Source organism: Sminthopsis crassicaudata, chromosome 6 (genome assembly GCF_048593235.1).
Source record: "Sminthopsis crassicaudata isolate SCR6 chromosome 6, ASM4859323v1, whole genome shotgun sequence".
Taxonomy (NCBI): Eukaryota; Metazoa; Chordata; class Mammalia; order Dasyuromorphia; family Dasyuridae; genus Sminthopsis; species Sminthopsis crassicaudata.
The window spans coordinates 194,354,711-194,375,566 of record NC_133622.1 but is presented as its reverse complement, the minus strand read 5'-3'; the positions used below and the strand labels follow the sequence as shown (position 1 = coordinate 194,375,566).

Here is a 20,856-nt window from a genome sequence, read left to right as displayed (position 1 = left end):
AACATGCTTTCATCTATATTCAGACTATCAATTCTTTGGAATTGGATAGTATATTTCATTATTATTTCTTTGAAATTATCTTGGTGGTGCTCTGTATTGCTAAGAATAAGTAAGTCATGTACAGTTGATCATTTATAATATTGCTATTACCATGTACAAATGTTCTCCGGGTTCTGCTCACTTCACTTTGCATCAATTCATGTAAGTCTTTCCAGGCTTTTCTGAAAGCATCATGCTCATCATTGCTTATAGCACACTATAGTATTCCATCATAATCATATACCACAGCTTGTTCAGCCATTTCCCAATTGATGGGCATCACTTCAATTTCCTTTTTTTTTTTTTTTTATAACTTTTTATTGACAGAACATATGCATGGGTAATTTTTTACAACATTATCACTTTAACTCACTTCTGTTCCGATTTTGCCCTTCCCTCCCTCCACCCCCTCCCCTAGATGGCAAGCAGTGTTACACATGTTAATTATGTTATAATATGCAGATCAAATATGTTAAGTCATACAAAGTACTTTGTAATCTCAAGTGTAACATAAAGGACAACTCTTACCATGTGAGTCTCTCAGACCCATGGTCCAACCATCAATAGATCTGGCAAGTTAGAAAAAAAAGAGTTTTCTCTTCTATACATCATCATTTTGATGATTCTTTTATAGCTATGGCATAACACAGAATGCCTTGGATGGAGCAATTAGAACTATATTCTCAGTGGAATCTTATAACATGGTACCTGAAACATGTTTTCCTCTTTTACCACCTTTTGGAAAAATGGTTATTCATTTAATGCTATTGAAATGTTTTTTCATTTGCCTCTCATAGTGACCTTGCAATGTTGAAACTCATTCCTATTTTTACAGATAAGGAAATGATAGAGTGATTTCCTTACTATCACTATTAAGTGTGTAAGGCCACATTTGACCTCAATTCTTTTTGAACTCCAGGTACAGTGCTTTATCCATTGTACCACCAAGCTACCTCAGAGAAATCCTACTTCATGTTTGGATGCCTCTGCTAAAATTTGCCTCTTTTAAAACATTGCTCAATTTTTAAGAATACCCCATTTCTTGATGAGATAAAACATGGCAGTCCTACTTTCAAATCACTGTAAATAAGCAAGTGATTAAGAAGTGCCATTCATAGTTTCAAAATAGAATGAGTCAGGTAAAGCAGACGTAGAAGAGTTGCAATTTGGAGACAAAGCCTTGGCAGCAAGCATAGGAGACAAGGGAGAGAGCATGATACTTTTAGAGTCATAAATTGAGATCTAGAAGGAATCCTGGAGGTCATCTGGTCCAGCCCTCTTATTTTTTAAAGATAAGGAAACCAAGACCCAGAAAGATGAAATGATTCATTCACATTGGTAATTAGGAGAACTGGAATTGGAACCTAGGTCTTCTGATTCCCAGACCAGTTCTTGCTGCTGTAGCAGCTGCCTCTTCAAACATTTAATTGCAATTACTGTTCCTGGCCAGAGAATATGCTCTGTGTGGGATTCTGAGAAGCATCACTTCAATTTCCAATCCTTTGCCATCACAAAAAGAATTGCTGTAACTATTTTTGTACACATAGGTCCTTTTCCTTTTAATCTTTTTTTGGGATATAGATCTAGTAGTGGTTTTATTGAATTAAAGGATATGCATAGTTTTATAGCCCTTTGGCCATAATTCCAAATTGCTCTTCAGAATGGGAGGATCAGTTTTAATTCCAGCAACAGGGCATTAGTGACCTATATTTTTCCCATGTCCCTCCCATATTTGTCATAATAGTAAGATAGGTTTGAAGTGGTAGCTCAGTTACTTTAGTTTGCTTTTCTTTAATCAGTAATGATTTAGAGCACTTTTCATAGGACAGTAGATAACTTTGGTTTCTTCATCTGAAAACTGCCGATATCTTCTGACAGGACTTTGTCTTCTTTTTCTTCTTACCTGATTCTTTTCAGACTTCTTTACCATGATCACCATCCTTGTACTGCTTCCTTTGTGTGGGTATATCCCAGGGTTCTTTTTTAGGCCATTTCCTTTTTATTCTCTAAACTAGTAATCATCTTAGCTCCTGAGTATTCGGTGACCCTCTCTAATCAGATGACTTCAAAATCTATATATCCAATCCTACTCCTTTCTTACCTCTAGTCCTACATCACTAACTTTCAGAAATGTTTAGTGGCCTGTTCCAAAGACATCTCAAACTCAGCATGTTTGAAGCAGAACTCATTGTCTTTCCCAGCATCCCTGTTGTAGTCAGATTCTCCACCATTTTTCTTGTAATTGGAGGAAATTTAAGTAGGCTCCTGCAGACCAAAATGGCACAAAGATAATGAGTATGGAAGAAACTTAAGAAGGAAATGTTTAAGGCACAAATGGATATAATTCCAATGAGGAGAGAAATGGGATTTGTCTGAAAAGACCTCTATGCTGGAAAGTCACCAAATAACTTAGATTTTAAAAGATGAGATATAAAAGGTAACAAAACCAACTAAGAGTATGACTATAAGGGTGTGGATGATCCTATAAAAATGTTAGGAGAGGTGTGAGAAGCTAAGGACAGCAAAAAGATGGGTGTTTTTGGTTTGTTTTTAAAATTCCATTGAGAGAAAAAGAATCTAAAAAGGAACAGGACCTTTGCTTAAAGTAGAAGGGATATATGATGACAGGAAGGAAGCCTAGGAATTTCATTCTGATTTAGTTTTTGGTTTTCTTTGCTAAGCAGAATGAGGTCTGTATTGGAAATGATCAAACAAAAATGACTTCAAGAGGGAGTTAGTTGATGCACAAAAGAATAGAATGTGAAGCCCCCTTGATGAATTCAAGGCACCTGGCTCAGATAAAGCCCATCTTCAGGTTCTGAAAGAACCAGCAGAGGTGATGGCTCAGTTACTCTTAGAAATAGCCTGAAAAACAAAAATAGTACCTCATGATTTGAGAAAGATGTATTCTGACTTTTTGTAAGAGGGAAGAGGATAGTCTTCAAACCAGACCAATGTGTTTTTCCCTTGTTGGTTTGCTCTGTCTGGTCTAGTCAATCTAACTTTCAGCTCCACCAATAAATGGAACTGTTTTCTCCAAATTTACCAATTATCTTGTATTTGTTAAATCTGAATGTCTTTCCTCATTTTCCTCCTACCTATCTGTATCTTGTGTGTACCCATTTAATTTGGGACTTTTTAAAAAAACTAGGCCTGTGATTTTATCATTGAAGGGGAGTGACCAGTGAGAAACTCCCTCTTCCAGTACACATTGGTAACTTCTCTGCCTCTGAAGAGTCTTAAAAGTTTCCTAGGGCATTGAGGGCTAGGTAATAGGACTTCCCCAGTCAGTATCCACTACACCACTGCCTCTCTGCTACTGATTGTTATGTTCTCTCTTGCATTACTGTGTGTAAAATCTTTGAGAGCAAAGACTCTAGGACATTGGGTTTTTTGTTTTGTGTTTTTTTAAATTTGCTTTCCTTGTAACTCCAGTGCTTAGTGCTGTATGGCACATAATAAATGTTTGATAACCGTTACTGATGAATTGATTGTTCTAAATCAATAACAGAGGAGTTGTTCCAGTTCCTGTTTAGATCAGCCCAATTAAAAAAAGTACAAAACCCAAATATAAATTTGATAATTAACAAAATGATTTACTTCCTCCCTTGAAGGAGTTGAGTTCCTTTAAATACTGCTTGTAGAACATTAAAAAATTATTTGATTCCTAATAAAAATTTGATTTACATCCAACCTTGTGTTTTAGTTTTATCCAGAAAAGGATTTGACCTTCATCTATTTAAATTTTTTGATATAGATAATTTTGTTTTAAATAGTACGTTTATCATAGCACGTAGTACTGCCTGAGAAATGGGATTTTTGAAGGACAAACATTTTCCTCCCAAGGTTGGCTGATTGTATTCAGCTAATTTTGAATGTATGACTTTTGCAAACAAGCACGATAGCTTCAGCCTCCTGAATTCTAGTTTGGAAGGAGGCCCAAACAGACCAGGCTGCATGGGCTCAGTGGTGGAGAGCTGATTTCACTGGGTGCAAATGTATGGTGCATACATAGCCTCAGGTGGACCCCCTTCTTTGTGGTCCATGGCTTTGTCTCCTCTTTTCTCCTCTTATTGAGCCCAAACTCATTCCCACTCTTCTCTCACTCTTACCTCCCATACTTCTCTATTGGTAAAAAATCAAATCTAAAATTAAAGTATTCCTTCCTTGCTGTTTCCTCCTTCTTTTCAAAGATGAAATTATCATTAAGGCAAGTCAAAAAATTAGTAGGTGCTCTGTTTTTGGCAGAGAGAGAGCTCTATCGGATGTCCTGACAACCCTCCCCATAACTGCTTATCACACCTTCGTGCCAGCTGAATGTTCTGTTTCCTGAACCTTTTATTCTTTCCTTCCTTTAGTGTGTTTGGTATTGTATCCCGCTGACAGTATCTGTTCTGTTTCTGTCCCTGATGATCTTTTCCCACCTACTCTGCCTTGCCTGCTCTGGTTCCTGGGGTTTCTCATATGCATGTAGCTTACTGTATAATGTTGCTCCCACTTTCCTTTCTTGCCCAACTTGTGCTTCTGCCCCAGCTATTCCTGATATCTGAATACTTCATCGTTCCATCTTAGCCATTTTTTGGAGGTCAGTTGACAGTGTTATTATTACTTCATTAGATGTTTCTCATTTGCCGTTGACCATGCTGGAGAAGGTCCCACAGCCATGCTTCCTGAATCCACTATAAATTTGTCACCTAATTTCAACCAGGCTCTCCCTGGGGCATTCCTCCTGACTGATTTTCTATATCAACCCTCCCTCTCCATATCAGCCATTCTAAACCTCTTCTTTTCTCCTTAAGCCTCTTCACCACTCCTTTCTCCTTCCTCTCAGCAGAGCACAGCTACTTCACCAAGAAAAGAGGCCATCTGCCCTGAATTCCCTCTTCTCTTTCATTCTCTCCTTCCATCAGTCTCTGAAGATAAGACCTTTCTTGCCAAGGCTAGCCCCCTTCTGACTCTTTCAGGAACTTAACCCTTTGATCATCCTACTTCTTTTTTTCTACTAGATCCTTTCCTGCTGCCAAAAAACCTGACCCTTCCCCTGACCCTCAATCCTCTCTAACCGTGGCTTTGGGGGGGGAATGTCTCTCATTCTTGAAACTCCCTGGCAACTTGGATTCAGAATTCTGTTAAAAAATAAATCCAACCAACCTAATGAAGCTCTAGGTGAAGCTGGTTTTGCTGGGGGTTTTCTGCAATTTTTGTACTTGTTTCAAAAACTACCATCCTATTTCTCTCCTCCTTTTTACAACCAAACTCCTAGAAAATTTTGTCTACTCTCTTTGGTTCTACTTCCTCACACCCTATTCCATTTCTCAGTCCCTTGCAATTTAACTTTCAGCTCCTACCAATAGTGTTCTCCAAATTTACCAATGATCTTGTATTTGTTAAATCTGAATGTCTTTTTTTCAATCTTTATAATTCTTGTTTGTAGCTTTTGGTAGAGTATACTGACTCCCTCCTTCTCTAGTTCCATCGCTTTCCTCATTTTCCTCCTACCTATCTGCTTTGCTGGATAGATCTGTCCTGCCCCCTACCCACAAGTGTCCTCCCAAGCTCTCCCCTGAGCCCTCCTCTTGTTTTGACTTGTCTAGGTCCTCTTTCCACATTCTCTTGGTGATTTCAGCTCCTATGCATTTGTTTATCATCTCTATGCAGATGACACCCAAAATGCCTTTGGTTTTCACAACATACTCATTTCCAGATATGCTCTCCTCCTCATCACCACCACCCCATGAGCCTTTGTTTTTTAATTTAAATTTATTTTTTTTAAATTCTGAATTTAAGTACTAAATAAAATGAGCACTTCCATGTACATAAAACATAAAAAGTGAATTTGTATATCACTTTTGAAAATCACTAGGTATAGTTTGTCTTAAAAAAATTTTTTTTAAGTCCTTCACAATGTGATACCCTCCTTCCTTAATTTTTTTGTAGCTGCCTTTACATAATTTGATTTGATGTATGCTATGCTTCAGTCAGACAGCCTTCCATTTCCTACTTCATACCTTTGTAAAGGCTGTATCCCCACACATGAAATGTATTTTCCTTTTTCTATCATTTAGAATCTTTAACTTCCTTCTAGACTCAAATAAGTACCTCTTCCTGTAGGAAAACTCTTCTCATTCCCCTTACTTATTAGTGCTTTCTTCTCCTTCCTAAAACTTATCTAATGCAAGATGTTTCAGGAAATGTTACATCCTCACAGTGAGGTGCAAGCTTCTTGAGGACAGAGACTGTTTTTGTTTTTATTCCTTATGTTATCCATGCACCTAACAATGCCATGCATGTAGTGTATGCTTAATAACTACTTGATGAAAGAAATTGAGTTTGTTGGATCTTCTGTGAACCATTTACACAAATCGGGCCACCATCGTTCATAGTGATTAGGTGTGATTAGGCCTGCCATTGGTACCACCAGAGATGTCTTGAGAGCATTCCTTTGCAACAGGAGGAAAGATCCATGTCAGTAAGACTCTTGGCCTCTTGTAAAACACTCAGCTGGGCCAAGAGGAATCCAGGGCTTTGGGGAAAGTGGCTCTCATTCTTGAAACCTCCGTGGCAGCTTTAGGTTCATATTTTGACTCTTTTGTCTCTTCAAGGCAGCCAGCTCAATGAAGCACCAGTTGAAGCTGATTTTGCTGGGGTGGGGGGGAGAGGGGACAAGGGGGAATTTCTGCCACTTTTGTACTTGTTTCAAAAAAATATATCTAATTGCATTTCTGACCTTATGCTTTTTGGCTTCTTAGCAACCAGCACAACTTAGAAACTCCCAACAGTCATCTCTATTCTTCCTGTCCTTTTTAAAATGCTTACTTCATTCACAGCTGCCCATGCAACAATTACTGTGCAAATGTGCAACTTTTAATCTTTTTTAAAAATTTTTGCTTTGTAACATAGTCAATTGGAATCAAGATATAAAAATAAAATATTTTATCTCATTATACCTATAATGAAAAGAGGGTTTTAAAGTGGAAAGCCTTCTGTCTATAACCAATTGATAAAGAGACAAACCACTGTGACTGCCACATAACTCTGAATTATAGGAAGCTTTCCTATTTATTCTGTATATAGTTTGTATATGTGTTTACATGTTATCTCCCTCATTAGTTTGTAAACTTCTCGAGGCAGGGATAGTCTCTTTCTCCTTCTGTGTTCCTAGTGCTTAGTACAAGTGCCTAACACATTGTAGGTAGGCACTTGGTAAAATTTGATTTTTATAAATGAATAAATTAAGATCCAGAGATGGGGAAATTAATCATTCTTGGTTTTATAGTGAATTAGAAGCAGAGCTCCAGGTTTTCTGTTTCCAATCCATGTCTACTATTATACCATGCCAGAGAGTAGGGCTATGATAAGAAGAAAGAGAAATATTCTCCCAGGTAAATAATATCATCTTAAATGAACTCTGTCCCCAATACATTGTTGTATTAGTATGCCTATCTTTTGACATCCCCTTCAACATTTCCTATTTTTGTTTTTTACTGCCTTTGCCATCAGATGGCTAGTGATTTGAGATTTTTTTTTTTCCATTATGGTGCTTGACAGTTTGTATTTCATCTTTTAGAAACTGTTCATATCCTCTGACTCTTTCTGGGGAGTGACTCATAGTTTATGTATCTGTTTTAGCTCTCTCTAGGTTTTAGAGTTTTGAAAAGACTGGATCCTAGACTTAACCTCCCTGTCTGCTGGTAATGCTATCTGTAGGAGGTGATTGAGGCTGGCACCCAAGGGAACTTGGGCTCTTGGGGCCTTCCCCCACTCCTTGTTGTCAGGACGGTGCCCTTCACAATTGACTGCCTTGTTGGTCCTTGTTCACAGGCATTGATTACGAAGGGCTTTGCGATGCTGTGCTCTGCTTATAGGCTGTAGCTTTCTTTTCACCAAATTACAAAGGTTCTTGTGTTTTTCTTGGCAACTGACAGCCAGCTAGCAAGCATTTATTGAGGGACCTAGTGGGTGAGTGGATATCAGTTGTGGAGTAGCATCAGATACCCACAAGGACAAGGGCTTTTCTGACCCCCACCTGCACTCCTCCAGACTAGCGATAGGACTTGAAACTCATGGCAGGAGAAGCTAGTAAGGCTCCTTTTAAAATAGAGTATAAAACACAGCTTTGGGAAAGGAATATAGCTCCTCTTGGATGCTTCTTTTGCCTTCTGACCAGAATGGAAGAATCAGTTACTGTTTGTGGTCCTTGTCTTATGCTTCTTGGCTCACAAATTAAGTTTTGATGGCACCTTCAAGTCACTCCTCATTTTACAGATGAGGAAACTCTAGATTTTCTTTCTGGGCATCCTTGTGCCCAGATAAATACAAAGAGAGAGAGAGAGAGAGAGGAGGATGTGATGAGCAGCAAGAGTCAAGACCTAACTTAGATTTAGGAGTCTCACTTACCAAGGACAGATGAGAATACCAGACCTATCCCCCTCATTAGCCTGTAGTGAGAAAAACACTCGGCAAATCTTAATGTTTTATATATCCATATACCTCTGTCTCTATCCATCCATCTGTTTTAAAATTTATTTTTAGCACATAAACCCGTTCAATCTAAATTGATAATAAATAGATCTAAATTGAAATCGGAGGACATGTACATAGGAGAATATATGCCAGAAATAAAGAGTAAAAGAAGTCTTCCATTTGGAAGAGGTAACTCAGCTCAACAAGACAGTCCCAGATTATTTAGAAATGTGCCATAATAGTAAGTAAAGATAGACTGCTCCAAAATTGTTAGGAAAACTCGGGTAGAAAGGAGCTTGGTTTTAGTCTGCTTGTTTCATGAAGCTTTTACTGTGAACTTCAATTTAAACCAGATGCCAGTCTATTATAATTAGTATTATCTCAGATTTCTCAAGTGCATTCAGGTTCACAAAATTCTTTCTTCCTAACCACCTTGTCATTTGTTACCAAGGCGGTTAGGGTTCTGGCTACAGATTAAGCTCCTTTCCTCCATTTTAACCAGCTTAAATGGCAAGTTAAGCATAGTTGGGACAGATGGAAGAGAAACAGAGGAAGAGGCTTTTGCCAACGAATGACGTTAGCTTCCTTTGTCTGACAAGAGAGAGGGAGATTCCAAATGGCCCAAGGTCTTGCTCCAGAAAGAGGCTGTCCTTGTTGTGGGAGATGTTTCCTAAATTTCTGGTCCTTGCTCTGAATTCATCTGTCAGAGAGGAGGAAAGAAGAGTGACTGTTCGCTAGTCCCCTCTCTATATTTCTGGCTTCCCACCAAGAAGGGAAGCGGCTTCCTTGAGCTCACGATCCTTTTGGTCACATGGCTCTTCAGGAGAACCAAAAAGTTTATAAGCTAACGGTCCCTGCCCCTCCCCTCCCCCTTCCCTACCCCAAGCCCTCCCAGTAGGCTGGTGGGCCAAGATGCTCTGGCTGCTGCTGAATGCTTCACTTGCTCAAATATGGCCAGCACAGTGAGGCTTGCTGAGTCAGTCTTTATGCCTTAGAGATCTGAGGAAACCAGAAGGCATGCCTGCTCCTTAGGATTCTTTCTCTTCTCTCTTGATGTTTTCTTTTCTCCGGGAGATGAAGTTCAGAGGCATAAGCCTATAAGCCAAGCTGCCCAAAGGGACTGACTTAATTTGTACCTCTTCATTTGGCTGTCTCCAGTGCACTTTTTGGTGTGAGCTGTTTTGTGTGTTAAGGATGGTGCAACAATCAGAATCTTCTCTTAGATGATTTAGGAGATTTTCATAGACAAATGAACAAGTTTTATTTCCCCCCACCTCCAAACAGCTTAAGTCTTCTGAACTGAAGAGAAGGAAAGTTGGATAAATTTCTTCTCCTTTTCTGGGGCTGCTTCATTTCTTCCAAGTAACAGGAGGATCTACTTCAAGTTTTATTACTTGTGGGGAAATGGGACAATGATCACCTTTCCCTTAACTATTCTGATAGAAAATTTGGTTTGTTTTTCATGAAAACAGAATTAGAAAGGAAATCTTGGGCTGATTATATGGAAACCTCGTTGGTGCAAATTGATGAAACTGGCTTTCATTTGCTAGATTTATCTTAACTGGAAATTACATGTTTAAATTCTCTGTACTCTTGAGAAAAAAACCAGATGATTCAGGCTTATGGTTAGCCAGGTTTAAAAGAATAGTTTTGAGGATGATTACTATTTCTGAAGGAAAAAAAAAGTAGCAAATGCTTATTATTTGAGTAGTTATACTGTTTAAGGTTTTAAATATCATTTCTTCTCTATTGCCATATAGATTGTGAACTCCTTGAAGGCCTTTCTATATATTTCCAGCACATACAGTATCGGATACATATAAGCAACTAATAAATACTTATAAATACATATTGACTGACTGAATAAAGCCTTTCACAACTTGGCACCGAATAATGGGATTTTTGGGGAAAAGAATGTGAACATTTTATTCACTTTTTGGATAGGTTGAATTCACAGCTCTGCCAATAGTGTATCAGTGTGCCTCTTTTTCTATACACTACAAAAAAGTCTGGTTATAATAATAAAAATAATAATTAAATAAGCTATAGTTTATCCCTTTTAGAATTTTTGATTTTTCTGCATTTTGCAATGTCTTTGTATCCCTTTTCAAGTGTAACATCTTAAGTTATTTGACTGAGGACTTGAATATATGTCATCGTACTCATCATGGTCCAGTATCATTGAATGCACTTTTTTTTTTTTTTTTTTTTGTAGTTGCAGTCGACTTCGCCAAATTCAAAGCATCCTGACTCAAAGCAGCAAGTCTCAGCCGGATGGCATTCTCTGCATTTTAGGTTAGTACTTTTAAGAATCAGAAAGCAAAAGGGGTGGAAACATCTTGGTTTTCTGTTGAGTGTTGCTAAGTTTATTTTTTTTTAATTTAATTTATTTTTATTAAAGCTTTTTATTTTCAAAACATATGCATAAGATAATTTCTCAACATTGACCTTTGCAAAACCTTGTGCTCAAATTTTCCCCTCCTTCCTTCCACCCCTCCCCTAGATGGCAAGTGCTATGTTTCTTTTACTACCTGACTCTCCTAAGAATCGGAGGAGATTCATTTGATCTGGTGGCTCAATTCTATTTTAACTAAACAAACACTCAGTTCTTACTATGTACCAGATATTATACTAAGCATGAAAGAAGAGAATACCTTTTTTTAAGAAGCTTACTTTATATAGGGGAAGACATTTATCTCTTTATCTAGAAATATATGTATAGATTTATTATGTTAAATTATATAATTTAAGATGATTTGGGCAGGGAAAGAGCATGACAACTTGGACATGGATAGAACAGAGTAGGTTGCAGCATCTAAGTTGTGCCTTATTTTGAAGGAAGATGAGGATTCTGAGAGGTAGAGATGAACAAGGAATGCATTTATTAAAGATGTGGATTTCTAAGATAGATTGCTAGATTTAAGGAATGGTTGTCTATTCTGCATGAAATGTGTGTACATGAAATGGAGTGATGAGAAATAAAACTGGAACGATAGATTGGAACTGTATTGTGGAGACAGTAAACTGTCAGGATGAGGAGTTGGTGTTTTAGCTTAAAAGCACTACTAAAAAAAAGACTACTAAACAAGTGAAAGAAAGGGATCAAACTAGTGCCTTAATTATTTTGGCAGCAGTGAAGTTGGACTAGAAAGAAGAAAAACCTAGAACCAAGGAGGGCAATTAGAAGGCTATTACAATAGTTGAGAGAAGAGGCAAATATGGTCTAAACTGAGTAGAGACTTAGGGATGAGTTGAACAGATGGTATGGAAGGAGTTAAAGTGCTCTGAATTTGAAAATTGAATGGAATTGGGGAAGTCAAGAGTAACGTCAAGGTTGTAAACCTGGATTTTTGGAAACATACTGGGACCTTCAGAAGAAAAGGAAATTCAGAGAAGGGTTAAGTTTAGGGGATAAAATGATGAGTTTGGTTTTATACTTGTCAAGTTCTAGATATTTACCAATGAGATTCTTAGTTGGAGATGCTTAGAAGGCAGGTAAGTGACAGTGCAAAATTGATGTTTAGGGAAAAATATGTAATATATATATATATGGTAATACATAAGATGTGTAAAAGTAATACTAAGAAAGCATCTGTGTAGAAAATAGTAATTTAATCTAAGAGATTAAATTTCTCTCAAGGGAGAAAGTATGGAGAAACAAGGGAAATCCTGGAATGGAGGCTTAGCATATACCCAAGCAAGCAAATAAGGGATAGAAATAATTTAGCAAAAGGAGATATAGGAGATTCAGGAAAGAACAACATCATAGAAATCGAAGGAGAGAGTATTCAATGGGAGTGGGAAGTGGACAAGAATGTTAAAAGCAGCAGAGGTGTTGAGTGGAATGGTGGTGAGATATTTTTCCCACTTTCACATGAAAGAATCATATTCACTAGTTTAATGTCAGTGCTCCTTTCAATACTCCCAAATAAATAACACAGCTTCACAATAGTGATTAGAGAATGACCTCTAGATTGAATCACCTATTGTTAGCTCTGGGGCACTAGGCATGTAAAATTACGTTTCCCAACTGTGGAAAAAGTAATAGGAAGCAGAGTTGAACGATATGGATAGAAGTCTTGGCCTTGAATTAAGATGTATCAGGCTTATCAAAGACCTCTCTCAATATCACAAGTGCTTAAAACCATATAAAAGCATAATATAGTTTATTTAGAAGTTATGGGGGGAAAAAAGGGAAAGTACAGAACAGGAAAATGTTGGAAGATGCTATATGAAGTGTGGTTACTTGAAAACCCAGTCTTTGTCTTCCTTCCCCCAAATATTGAGGTGTGTAGAGAAAGAAAAAAGAAAGATTATGCTTCTTAATAAAAATGTTTGATGTTCCCCCAAAGCAGTTCTTTTTGGCTTTTGTTTTACTTTAACATGACTACTTTCTCTAGTCCTAAAGGTTTAACTGTTGTTGAGAAGCTGCTTGGGTTTATTTAGGCTTCCTTTTGCAAAGTCCCTATTATTTATATTAGTTGTTTGCTTATCTCAAGCAATTGAAATGGATATAAATGACTAATTATGTAGCTAGAAATATATTTTATGCACCAAATAAATGATGCTTATTAATCAGAAATTTTATAACTTAATCCTGTGCTCTAACTCTGTTAAATGTGCTCATGAAGTAGTGTGATTGATTTAATTTCTAGGGAGGTAGTGTCTCCTGTAAATTATATAAATCTCTTTCTAGGAATTTGCTCATTGTCAGAGAAAATGTTAATGTCTTCCCTCCTCATTGACTTTCAAAATGTAAATTCTCCTTATAAATTTTGCAGTGAAAGATTTTGGTTGAGAGCTGGCACTTAGCTAAATGTACATTGGGAGGAATTTTTGCTTGTGTTCTCTCTAGATTGTTGTTCTTTACTTCTGATTTCTTTTCCCCCAGAAAGGCAAGTTGGTTTTCAAGGATTTCATGGATTTGATTGTAATTCAGAGCTGTCTGTGTCTGTTGTATTGTTATAACTGTAGAAGTATAAAGATGAACATGGATCGAATTAATGATGTGTGATTTGAATAGAAATGAAGCTCTACATGCTCAGTGTTCTTAGCTAGAGGATAGATCCGGGCTAATTCACTTGCTGACAGTGCCTTCCATCTTTTCTCTCTCCTCTCAACTTCATACATAGTCTCTCCCCTCCTTTCCCATTGTCTCCTCACATTTGTCTCCCACCTCTGAGCACCAGTGACTCTTTCCTATTCAGTTAGCACCATCTGCTTGCTTGTCTCCAAAAGTCATTCTTCCTAGGGTAGACTGTAGCAGTACCTCCAGGAGACTTACAGGCAGTGTAAATCATGAAAGCCTCTTTAGTACTCACTGTGTAACCAGGGAACAGTATGAATCTATGTCTGGGGAACTGATGGAAGCCAAGTGTTGGTTCGGGCAGTGAGCAGGAAAGAGCTGGATCATTTCCACTTAAGTCAAGCTGCACCGGTGGCTCATGCTAACTTGTTCTAGACCTTATCAGCTTCTTGAAGTTCAGAGAAGACAAAAGAAAAGAAGGCAGTTGCACTATGGAAGTGTTTGAGCTTCTAATCACGGTCTCTGCTTCTAAGATAACTTGAAATCAGCTAGCAGCCCCGTGACCCTGGGACACAATGTGGGGAACATAGCTATTTCATCACAAACCATTTTCAACCTCCTTCTTGGGTTAAGCAGTTTTTCCATGGGCAGTGTCTCTGTCATAAGCTGAACACTTAAGTTTTTGGTGGGGTGTGGCTCTGAGCTTCTGAAGTATGCCCATTGAAAGGACCCAAGATTGTCAGGGATGCTTCTTGGCAAGGTCATCCATGACAGCTTTGGAGAATGACTCCGGCTGATCTGTGCTGTGACTACTGCCCAGAAGAAGGTAGATGGTGCCCTGGCAGGTAGTGCTGCTTCCGCTGGCCCTGCGGAGACTGAGGGCAATCACCTGCAGAAGGGGAAGCGCATTGCAGGGCCTTCTGCGTCCCACCCTCGGCCTACTCACTGTGGCTCTGACTCCTGCAATAGGATGATGTTGGGAGGGGGCTGGAGTAAGTCTCCAGGAATCCCACAGAGGAAGTCTTGGGCTCCCAGGACCTGGTTGTCCCTTGTACATTTATCAGCAACAGCCACTCTTCTACTTTGGCTGCTGATGTTGGTATTATTCTTAATGACCATTTTTGTCAAGTTTATTTCTTGGTGTGACAAAAGGAGTATAGTTATAGCAAGCATGTAGTGCACCTGCTGGTCTACCTCCAATGGATCCTCTCTGCAAGACAAAAAAGAATTCTTTCATTGAGGAATCCCTATATTAGGGATCTCCTCTCCTCCACAGTTCTGTCCCAAGGCAAAGTAAATCCTTTGTACTCAAACTTTTCTTTTTGGATGATTACAATATTTTTTTTTTTTTTGACAGCTCTGGATTTTTGCTGTGACACTCAAGAGATTCTATCTTGCTTTGCGCTCTGGTTCTAAAAACTCTTTGAGTCATTTTCAGTGATATTTCTTGAAATATCTTGAAATATATCGTCCAAAGTTTGTTTGTGTTTTTTTTTTTAAAGAAGAAATCCAATGATTCTTAAATTATCCATTCTTGCCCAAGTTTCCAGATATCAGTTATCTTTAATTTTCTTTCCCCCGCCCCATGTTTGGATTTTATTTTAATATTTCTTGCTGTTTCATGGAGTCATTGAATATATGCTTGATCCATTCTGGTTTTGGGGGAGGCCATTTCTTAAGTAAAATTTTATTTTCTAATTTCTTTATTTATTCTCTTTCCAGCTTCCCCTCTCCCCAGGCAATTGGAGTTAAATGACTTGCTCAGGATCACACAGCTAGGAAGTGTTGTATCTGAGATCAAATTTGAACTCAGGTCCTTCCTGGTTTCAGGATTGGTGCTCTATTCACTGTGCCATCTAGCTAGCTTTTTAAGTTTGATTTGAATTTAATTTTTTTCCTAATTATTTGTAAAAGGAAAAAATCTAGCATTCACTTTAAAAATTTTTGAATTCCCAGTTCTCTCCTTCCCTGTTTTCTCTTCTCCTTGTGAAGGCAAGTAATTTGATACAGATTGACCAATACATTTTACATATATTAAAGTATAAATTAAATAAAATATATGTATACATGGACATTGTTTTTGAGTGAAGTTGGAAGAACTAAGGAAAGTAGTGGGAGGAAAAAGGAAAATGAAAAGAGATGGAACCTCATCTCATGATTGAAGAGATATGAGTATTTTAAAGCCTGAAAGCCAATAATATTCTGATGTTGTTTACTGGAATCTAGAAACTAAGGGTACACAGTCCACGAGATAGAGATGTTGCTGACCAAAGGCCAAAGAATTCTAGAACTACATGGAGTCTTCTGAATCATTTAGATCCTTTCCCCTCTAGATAGCTTCAAATCCTTCTGTACAATGAGCCTCTTAGGCCTTTGTAAATACCTTTAGAGAGGCAGTGTCCTTATCAGCAGAAAATATTTCTTCTGGAAGGTAGCATAGTGTGGTGGCTAGAATTCTGGACTTGGGAAACAGGAATCTCAAAAACATTTCCTAGCTGTGTGATAACTGGGTAAAAACCATTTAATTTCTATTGGCTTTAATTCCTCATCTGTAAGATATGGAGGTTGGATCAAGTCTACAAGCAGCTAGTTAACACCTACTATGGGCAGGCACTTGGCTAAGCTATAAGAAAAGCAAAAAATATCCCCTTCCTTACGGAGCTCACAGTCTAAGGAGAAAATAATATGAAAATAATTGTGTACCCAAAAATTGTGTAGGGTAAGAGAAAAGGCACTAGCATTAAGAGGTAATCATCAAAGACATCTTGTAGAAGGTGGGATTTTAGCTAATACTTGAAGGAACCAGAAAGCCAGAAAATGGAGATTAAGAGGGAGAGAATTCTAAGCTTGGGGCATATCTGGTGAAAATAAATGAAACTGGGAAGTGGCGTGTTTCATGCAGAAAACATCAAAGAAATCAATATCACTGGAACGCAGAGTACCATAAAGTCCTTCTCTAACTATATGATCATCCAGATCTTTCCTTTAGGACCTTCAGCCGATCTTTGCCTTATTTCCACCATTACCAGAGATGGGTTATAACCTTAACTGTCAATCTATGAAATATTCCAGTGATTGGGTCAAACATTCCACTGGAGAAAAAGCAAAGTGATTCTTCATACAGGTGGAGGGGTTACAACTAAGTACATTAAGAATTGACCATATTTCCCATAGTCATCTTCAAGCTTCTGAATAATGTAGATCAGTGGTGTTAAATAACTATTCCTTCATTTAGGACACAAGGATCATTAACTTCTGTTTCTAAAATATCTACCAACATTACTTTTTTATTCTCATTATCCAGTTCCTAGTGTGGACCATAGGAGATTATCTGGAGGCTGATCTGGTTCCTGTTAACAAATTTGACTTTGTGGCACCTATAGATGGGGTATACAAGTCACTAAATTTTGAGTCAGTAGAACTGGATTCATGTCTTTTTGTGACATCCAGTGTGACTCTGGGCAGGTTATATCTCTAATGTTGGGGTGGGATAAATGATATCTTTTGGCCAAGGCAATGATTCTTACTTTAAGTGTGTCAGGTCTCAAGCATAGGCCCCTGACAGACAGCACAAAGGAAAGAACACAGGGTTTGAAGTTAGCAGAACTAGGCTAGATTCCAACTCTGCTGTGTAACCTTAGACAAGCTTGATCACTTCTTTGCCTCAGTTTCCTAATCTTCAAAGTGAGGAGACTACCCTAGATGATTTGTGTAGACTTTTCTAACTCTAAAGCAATGCTCCTTTAAATCCTTTGATCCCTGGGAAAAGCTTTTTCAGATTTCCTATTATTGCAGGTGAAGTTTGTTGATATTCTAAAAGTTTAGTGCGGCCCAGAAGTTCTTTTTTTAAAAAATTCAGCTTTTTTTCCCCATGCCTAGATATTATGTTATTAGTAGATTATTTCATATACTTGAGATAAATTCATATACTTTCATATAGTTGAGATAAAGTCCTTTCAAAAATAGAAAATATTTACAGTATATATATTTTATAGATATATGTACAAATGGTATACCTTCTAAATTATAATTATAGTTTTTTGCTAATAAAAGTAATTCCATTTTTTTTTATTCATTTTTCCAAATTATCCCCTCCCTCCCTCCACTCCCTCCCCCCGATGGCAGGTAATCCCATACATTTTACATGTGTTACAATATAACCTAGATACAGTATATGTGTGTAAATACCATTTTCTTGTTGCACATTAATTATTAGCTTCCGAAGGTATAAGTAACCTGGGTAGATAGACAGTAGTGCTAACAATTTACATTCGCTTCCCAGTGTTCCTTCTCTGGGTGTAGTTATTTCTGTCCATCATTGATCAACTGGAAGTGAGTTGGATCTTCTTTGTGTTGAAGATTTCCACTTCCATCAGAATACATCCTCATACAGTATTGTTGTTGAAGTGTATAATGATCTCCTGGTTCTATTCATTTCACTCAGCATCAGTTGATTTAAGTCTCTCCAAGCCTCTCTGTATTCCTCCTGCTGGTCATTTCTTACAGAGCAATAATATTCCATAACCTTCATATACCACAATTTACCCAACCATTCTCCAATTGATGGACATCCATTCAACTTCCAGTTTCTAGCCACTACAAAAAGGGCTGCCACAAACATTTTGGCACATACAGGTCCCTTTCCACTCTTTAGTATTTCTTTGGGATATAATCCCAATAACAGCAATGCTGGGTCAAAGGGTATGCACAGTTTGACAACTTTTTGGGCATAGTTCCAAGTAATTCCATTTTTCAAAAGCAAAAGTACCCATTCAAGTCTCATTTTGATGATTTGTTTTAAGACAGCCACTTTTTCTTTTTTCCTTCCCACAGAAAATCTTTTTAAAATTTTAAGTTTCTACTATAATTTCAATTTTGATCAGCTTACAATCTGAATGATCAAATTTATAGTGCTATTACATTTACAGTGATCAAGTTTATAAAAGGAAAAATGTAAAGTCAAATACCTATAATGATTCATAACTTGTGGCTCCTTGGTTCTAGCAAATATCCTGGCTTTCTTTAAAATATTAATCAAATGCCACCTTCTACATTAAATCTTTACTGATTTTCGTAGCCACTGTGTGTGTGTGTCCATAATATTTAATACAATGCCTAGTAAATACTTACTAGTTGATTGGTTGCTGTGATATGATGGTTATTTCTAAATATTTTTAAAGATCCCTTATATATAATTTCTTTTTTGTATATATGTAGAGATTCTTCAAGGCTTTGTCATGGTCCCTCTTTCTTTATAACTCTTTTTGGAGATATCAGCTTCTATGGGTTTAAGAATAAACTTTGCAGATGGCTCCTAAATTTATATATCTAGCCCTTATCCTTTTGAACTCCACTCAAAAATTGGCCATCTGCTGGATATCTTCTCTTGGATGTCTGTCAGCACCTCAAACTTAAAATATCCCCTAAAGAATTCATTTTGTAGGTTATTTCCATGGTTACCATGGGAAGTCATCTCTGTGTTAGTGAAGAAAATGTCATCAGATTCTGGACATGCCAAGAATGTTATTTATGTTGATGCAACTTTTTTGGCTCTCATCACACTTTGCATATTCTGAGGGATTTGATAGAAATGCTCTGTTTTCACAGATCCTTGGATCCCAGAGGCAGCTCATGTGTCTGTAGATAGGTTCCTTCTGGTTTAAAGAATGTCTTGAGCTCACTTCTGAGCTACTGTATAATCATATAGTCTTAAGCAAAAGAATTAGGTCATAGGATTACTTTGTTAGGAAAGTTCATATAAGAACATATTAGCTGGAAGGAAGCACAAAGCAGTTAACCCTATTTTTAAACTTGCCTTTGAGAGATCAGATTCAGGCTATGATCTGTTAGCTTGTCTGAGAAAGAACAGGTCTCTGCCTGGTTAATAAAATATGAAGGCATCAGAACCCCAAGTAGAAATCTTTTCTGTTGGGGCAAAAACAGTTTTGGGAAAAGGTGACAATGCTGAGAATAACCTAGTATGGTGGTGTCATGGTGTGAGATAGGATGAGAGGGGAGAATGGGGCAGAGCTGTAGCCCCAAGGAGCTTTTGTTGGGTGGAAAAGGGAGGCCATCAGAAAGGACTACCACAATTATGGAACTTTGGGAATGGTGGTCAGGAGCATGGGGTCATGGGCTACAGGCCCAGAGAAAACCAAAAGGCAGCGTCTGGCCATTCTTAGGCGGGAAAGTACAACATCATTTGATTTCACCCACTCTGTGGTTCTGCTGGGCATTTTAGGATGTGTATTTCATTAAGGAATCATTGGCACTTTTATCCGAATTTTTGAGATTCTCAAGATAGGAGCAGAGCACTTAATAATTGGGAAACCGTTAGGGGGACAGATAAAAGAGCATCTGAGGCTTGTTTAAATTCTGCATGTTTGCACTTATTCCATATACATGTTATCTAGTTGTGCACGTTTGCTATCTTGGCTTACAGAATGTTTTAGTCTTTGCTGGGAATGGTAGTCTAATTTCTTCATGCAGAAAGCTCATGAACAAGTCAACTAAGTCGATTCAGGAGCTGACTATTGTAACAGGGCTTCCTTTGCTTTGCATTTACTTAGGAACCAGATACCCTATTCACTATTATGGAATATTCTGTCACTTCATGACTCTTCAGACAAAAATGGACAAACAGGCCATAGTAAATGACTTTCAATCACCCTTTTTATATGCACAAATGACAAGTGTGAGTATAAGGCTACTCCTCTTAGTCAAAAGTATTTTTCCTACTCTTCAGAATGCCAACATTGCAGACCCTACTGTGCATGTTAGGAATGTGAGTAGTGAAGTTAATAAACACCCAAGGTGTTTTCCTTATTTATCAGGCAAATACAAGACTTAATGAAATACTCTGACATACAAAGCTGTTTGAATTATGGAATATTCTGGTTTCTCAGTTAATCATAAATTCCTTAGACTCTTGTTAATCTATTTTTCTAGCCAAATTGACAATAGTTGCCCCTCCAATCCTTTTCCCATTGCAGCTTTTGGTGTTTAGATATCATAGATTATGGAACTTATTGATTGAACAGAACAGGATCCTTTGTTAGTCTTTTACCTGGCTAAGCCCAATTAGCTTGTTACATCCTGACCCTCTCTTGAGCCTTTCTCTTCAACCACATCTCCTCCCTCCACGAATGCTGGCTCTTTCAGCCTTGGATAATCTCGTTTGGAACCTGATTTACCACCACATTATCCCAAGGACCCATCTTGTATGGAAACTGTGGGTGCCCTCTGTGCTTTTCTCCCAGAACCTGTTCCATTTGTGTGGTCCTACTGCGGGCTATAAAAGCAATCTAGCCCAGGCCTCCTCAAGATCC

General features: G+C 37.8%; 1 protein-coding gene across 3 annotated transcripts in view; it reads left to right on the top strand.

Annotated features, from left to right (window-relative positions):
- DNAAF9 (dynein axonemal assembly factor 9) overlaps positions 1–20,856 on the top strand; it is a 161,667-nt gene that overhangs the window by 7,819 nt on the left and 132,992 nt on the right. For all 3 annotated transcript variants that reach the window (XM_074272830.1, XM_074272829.1, XM_074272828.1), the window contains exon 2: positions 10,718–10,797. In XM_074272830.1, coding sequence (XP_074128931.1) covers positions 10,718–10,797 — 80 coding nt within the window. The remainder of the gene's footprint in view (positions 1–10,717; positions 10,798–20,856) is intronic.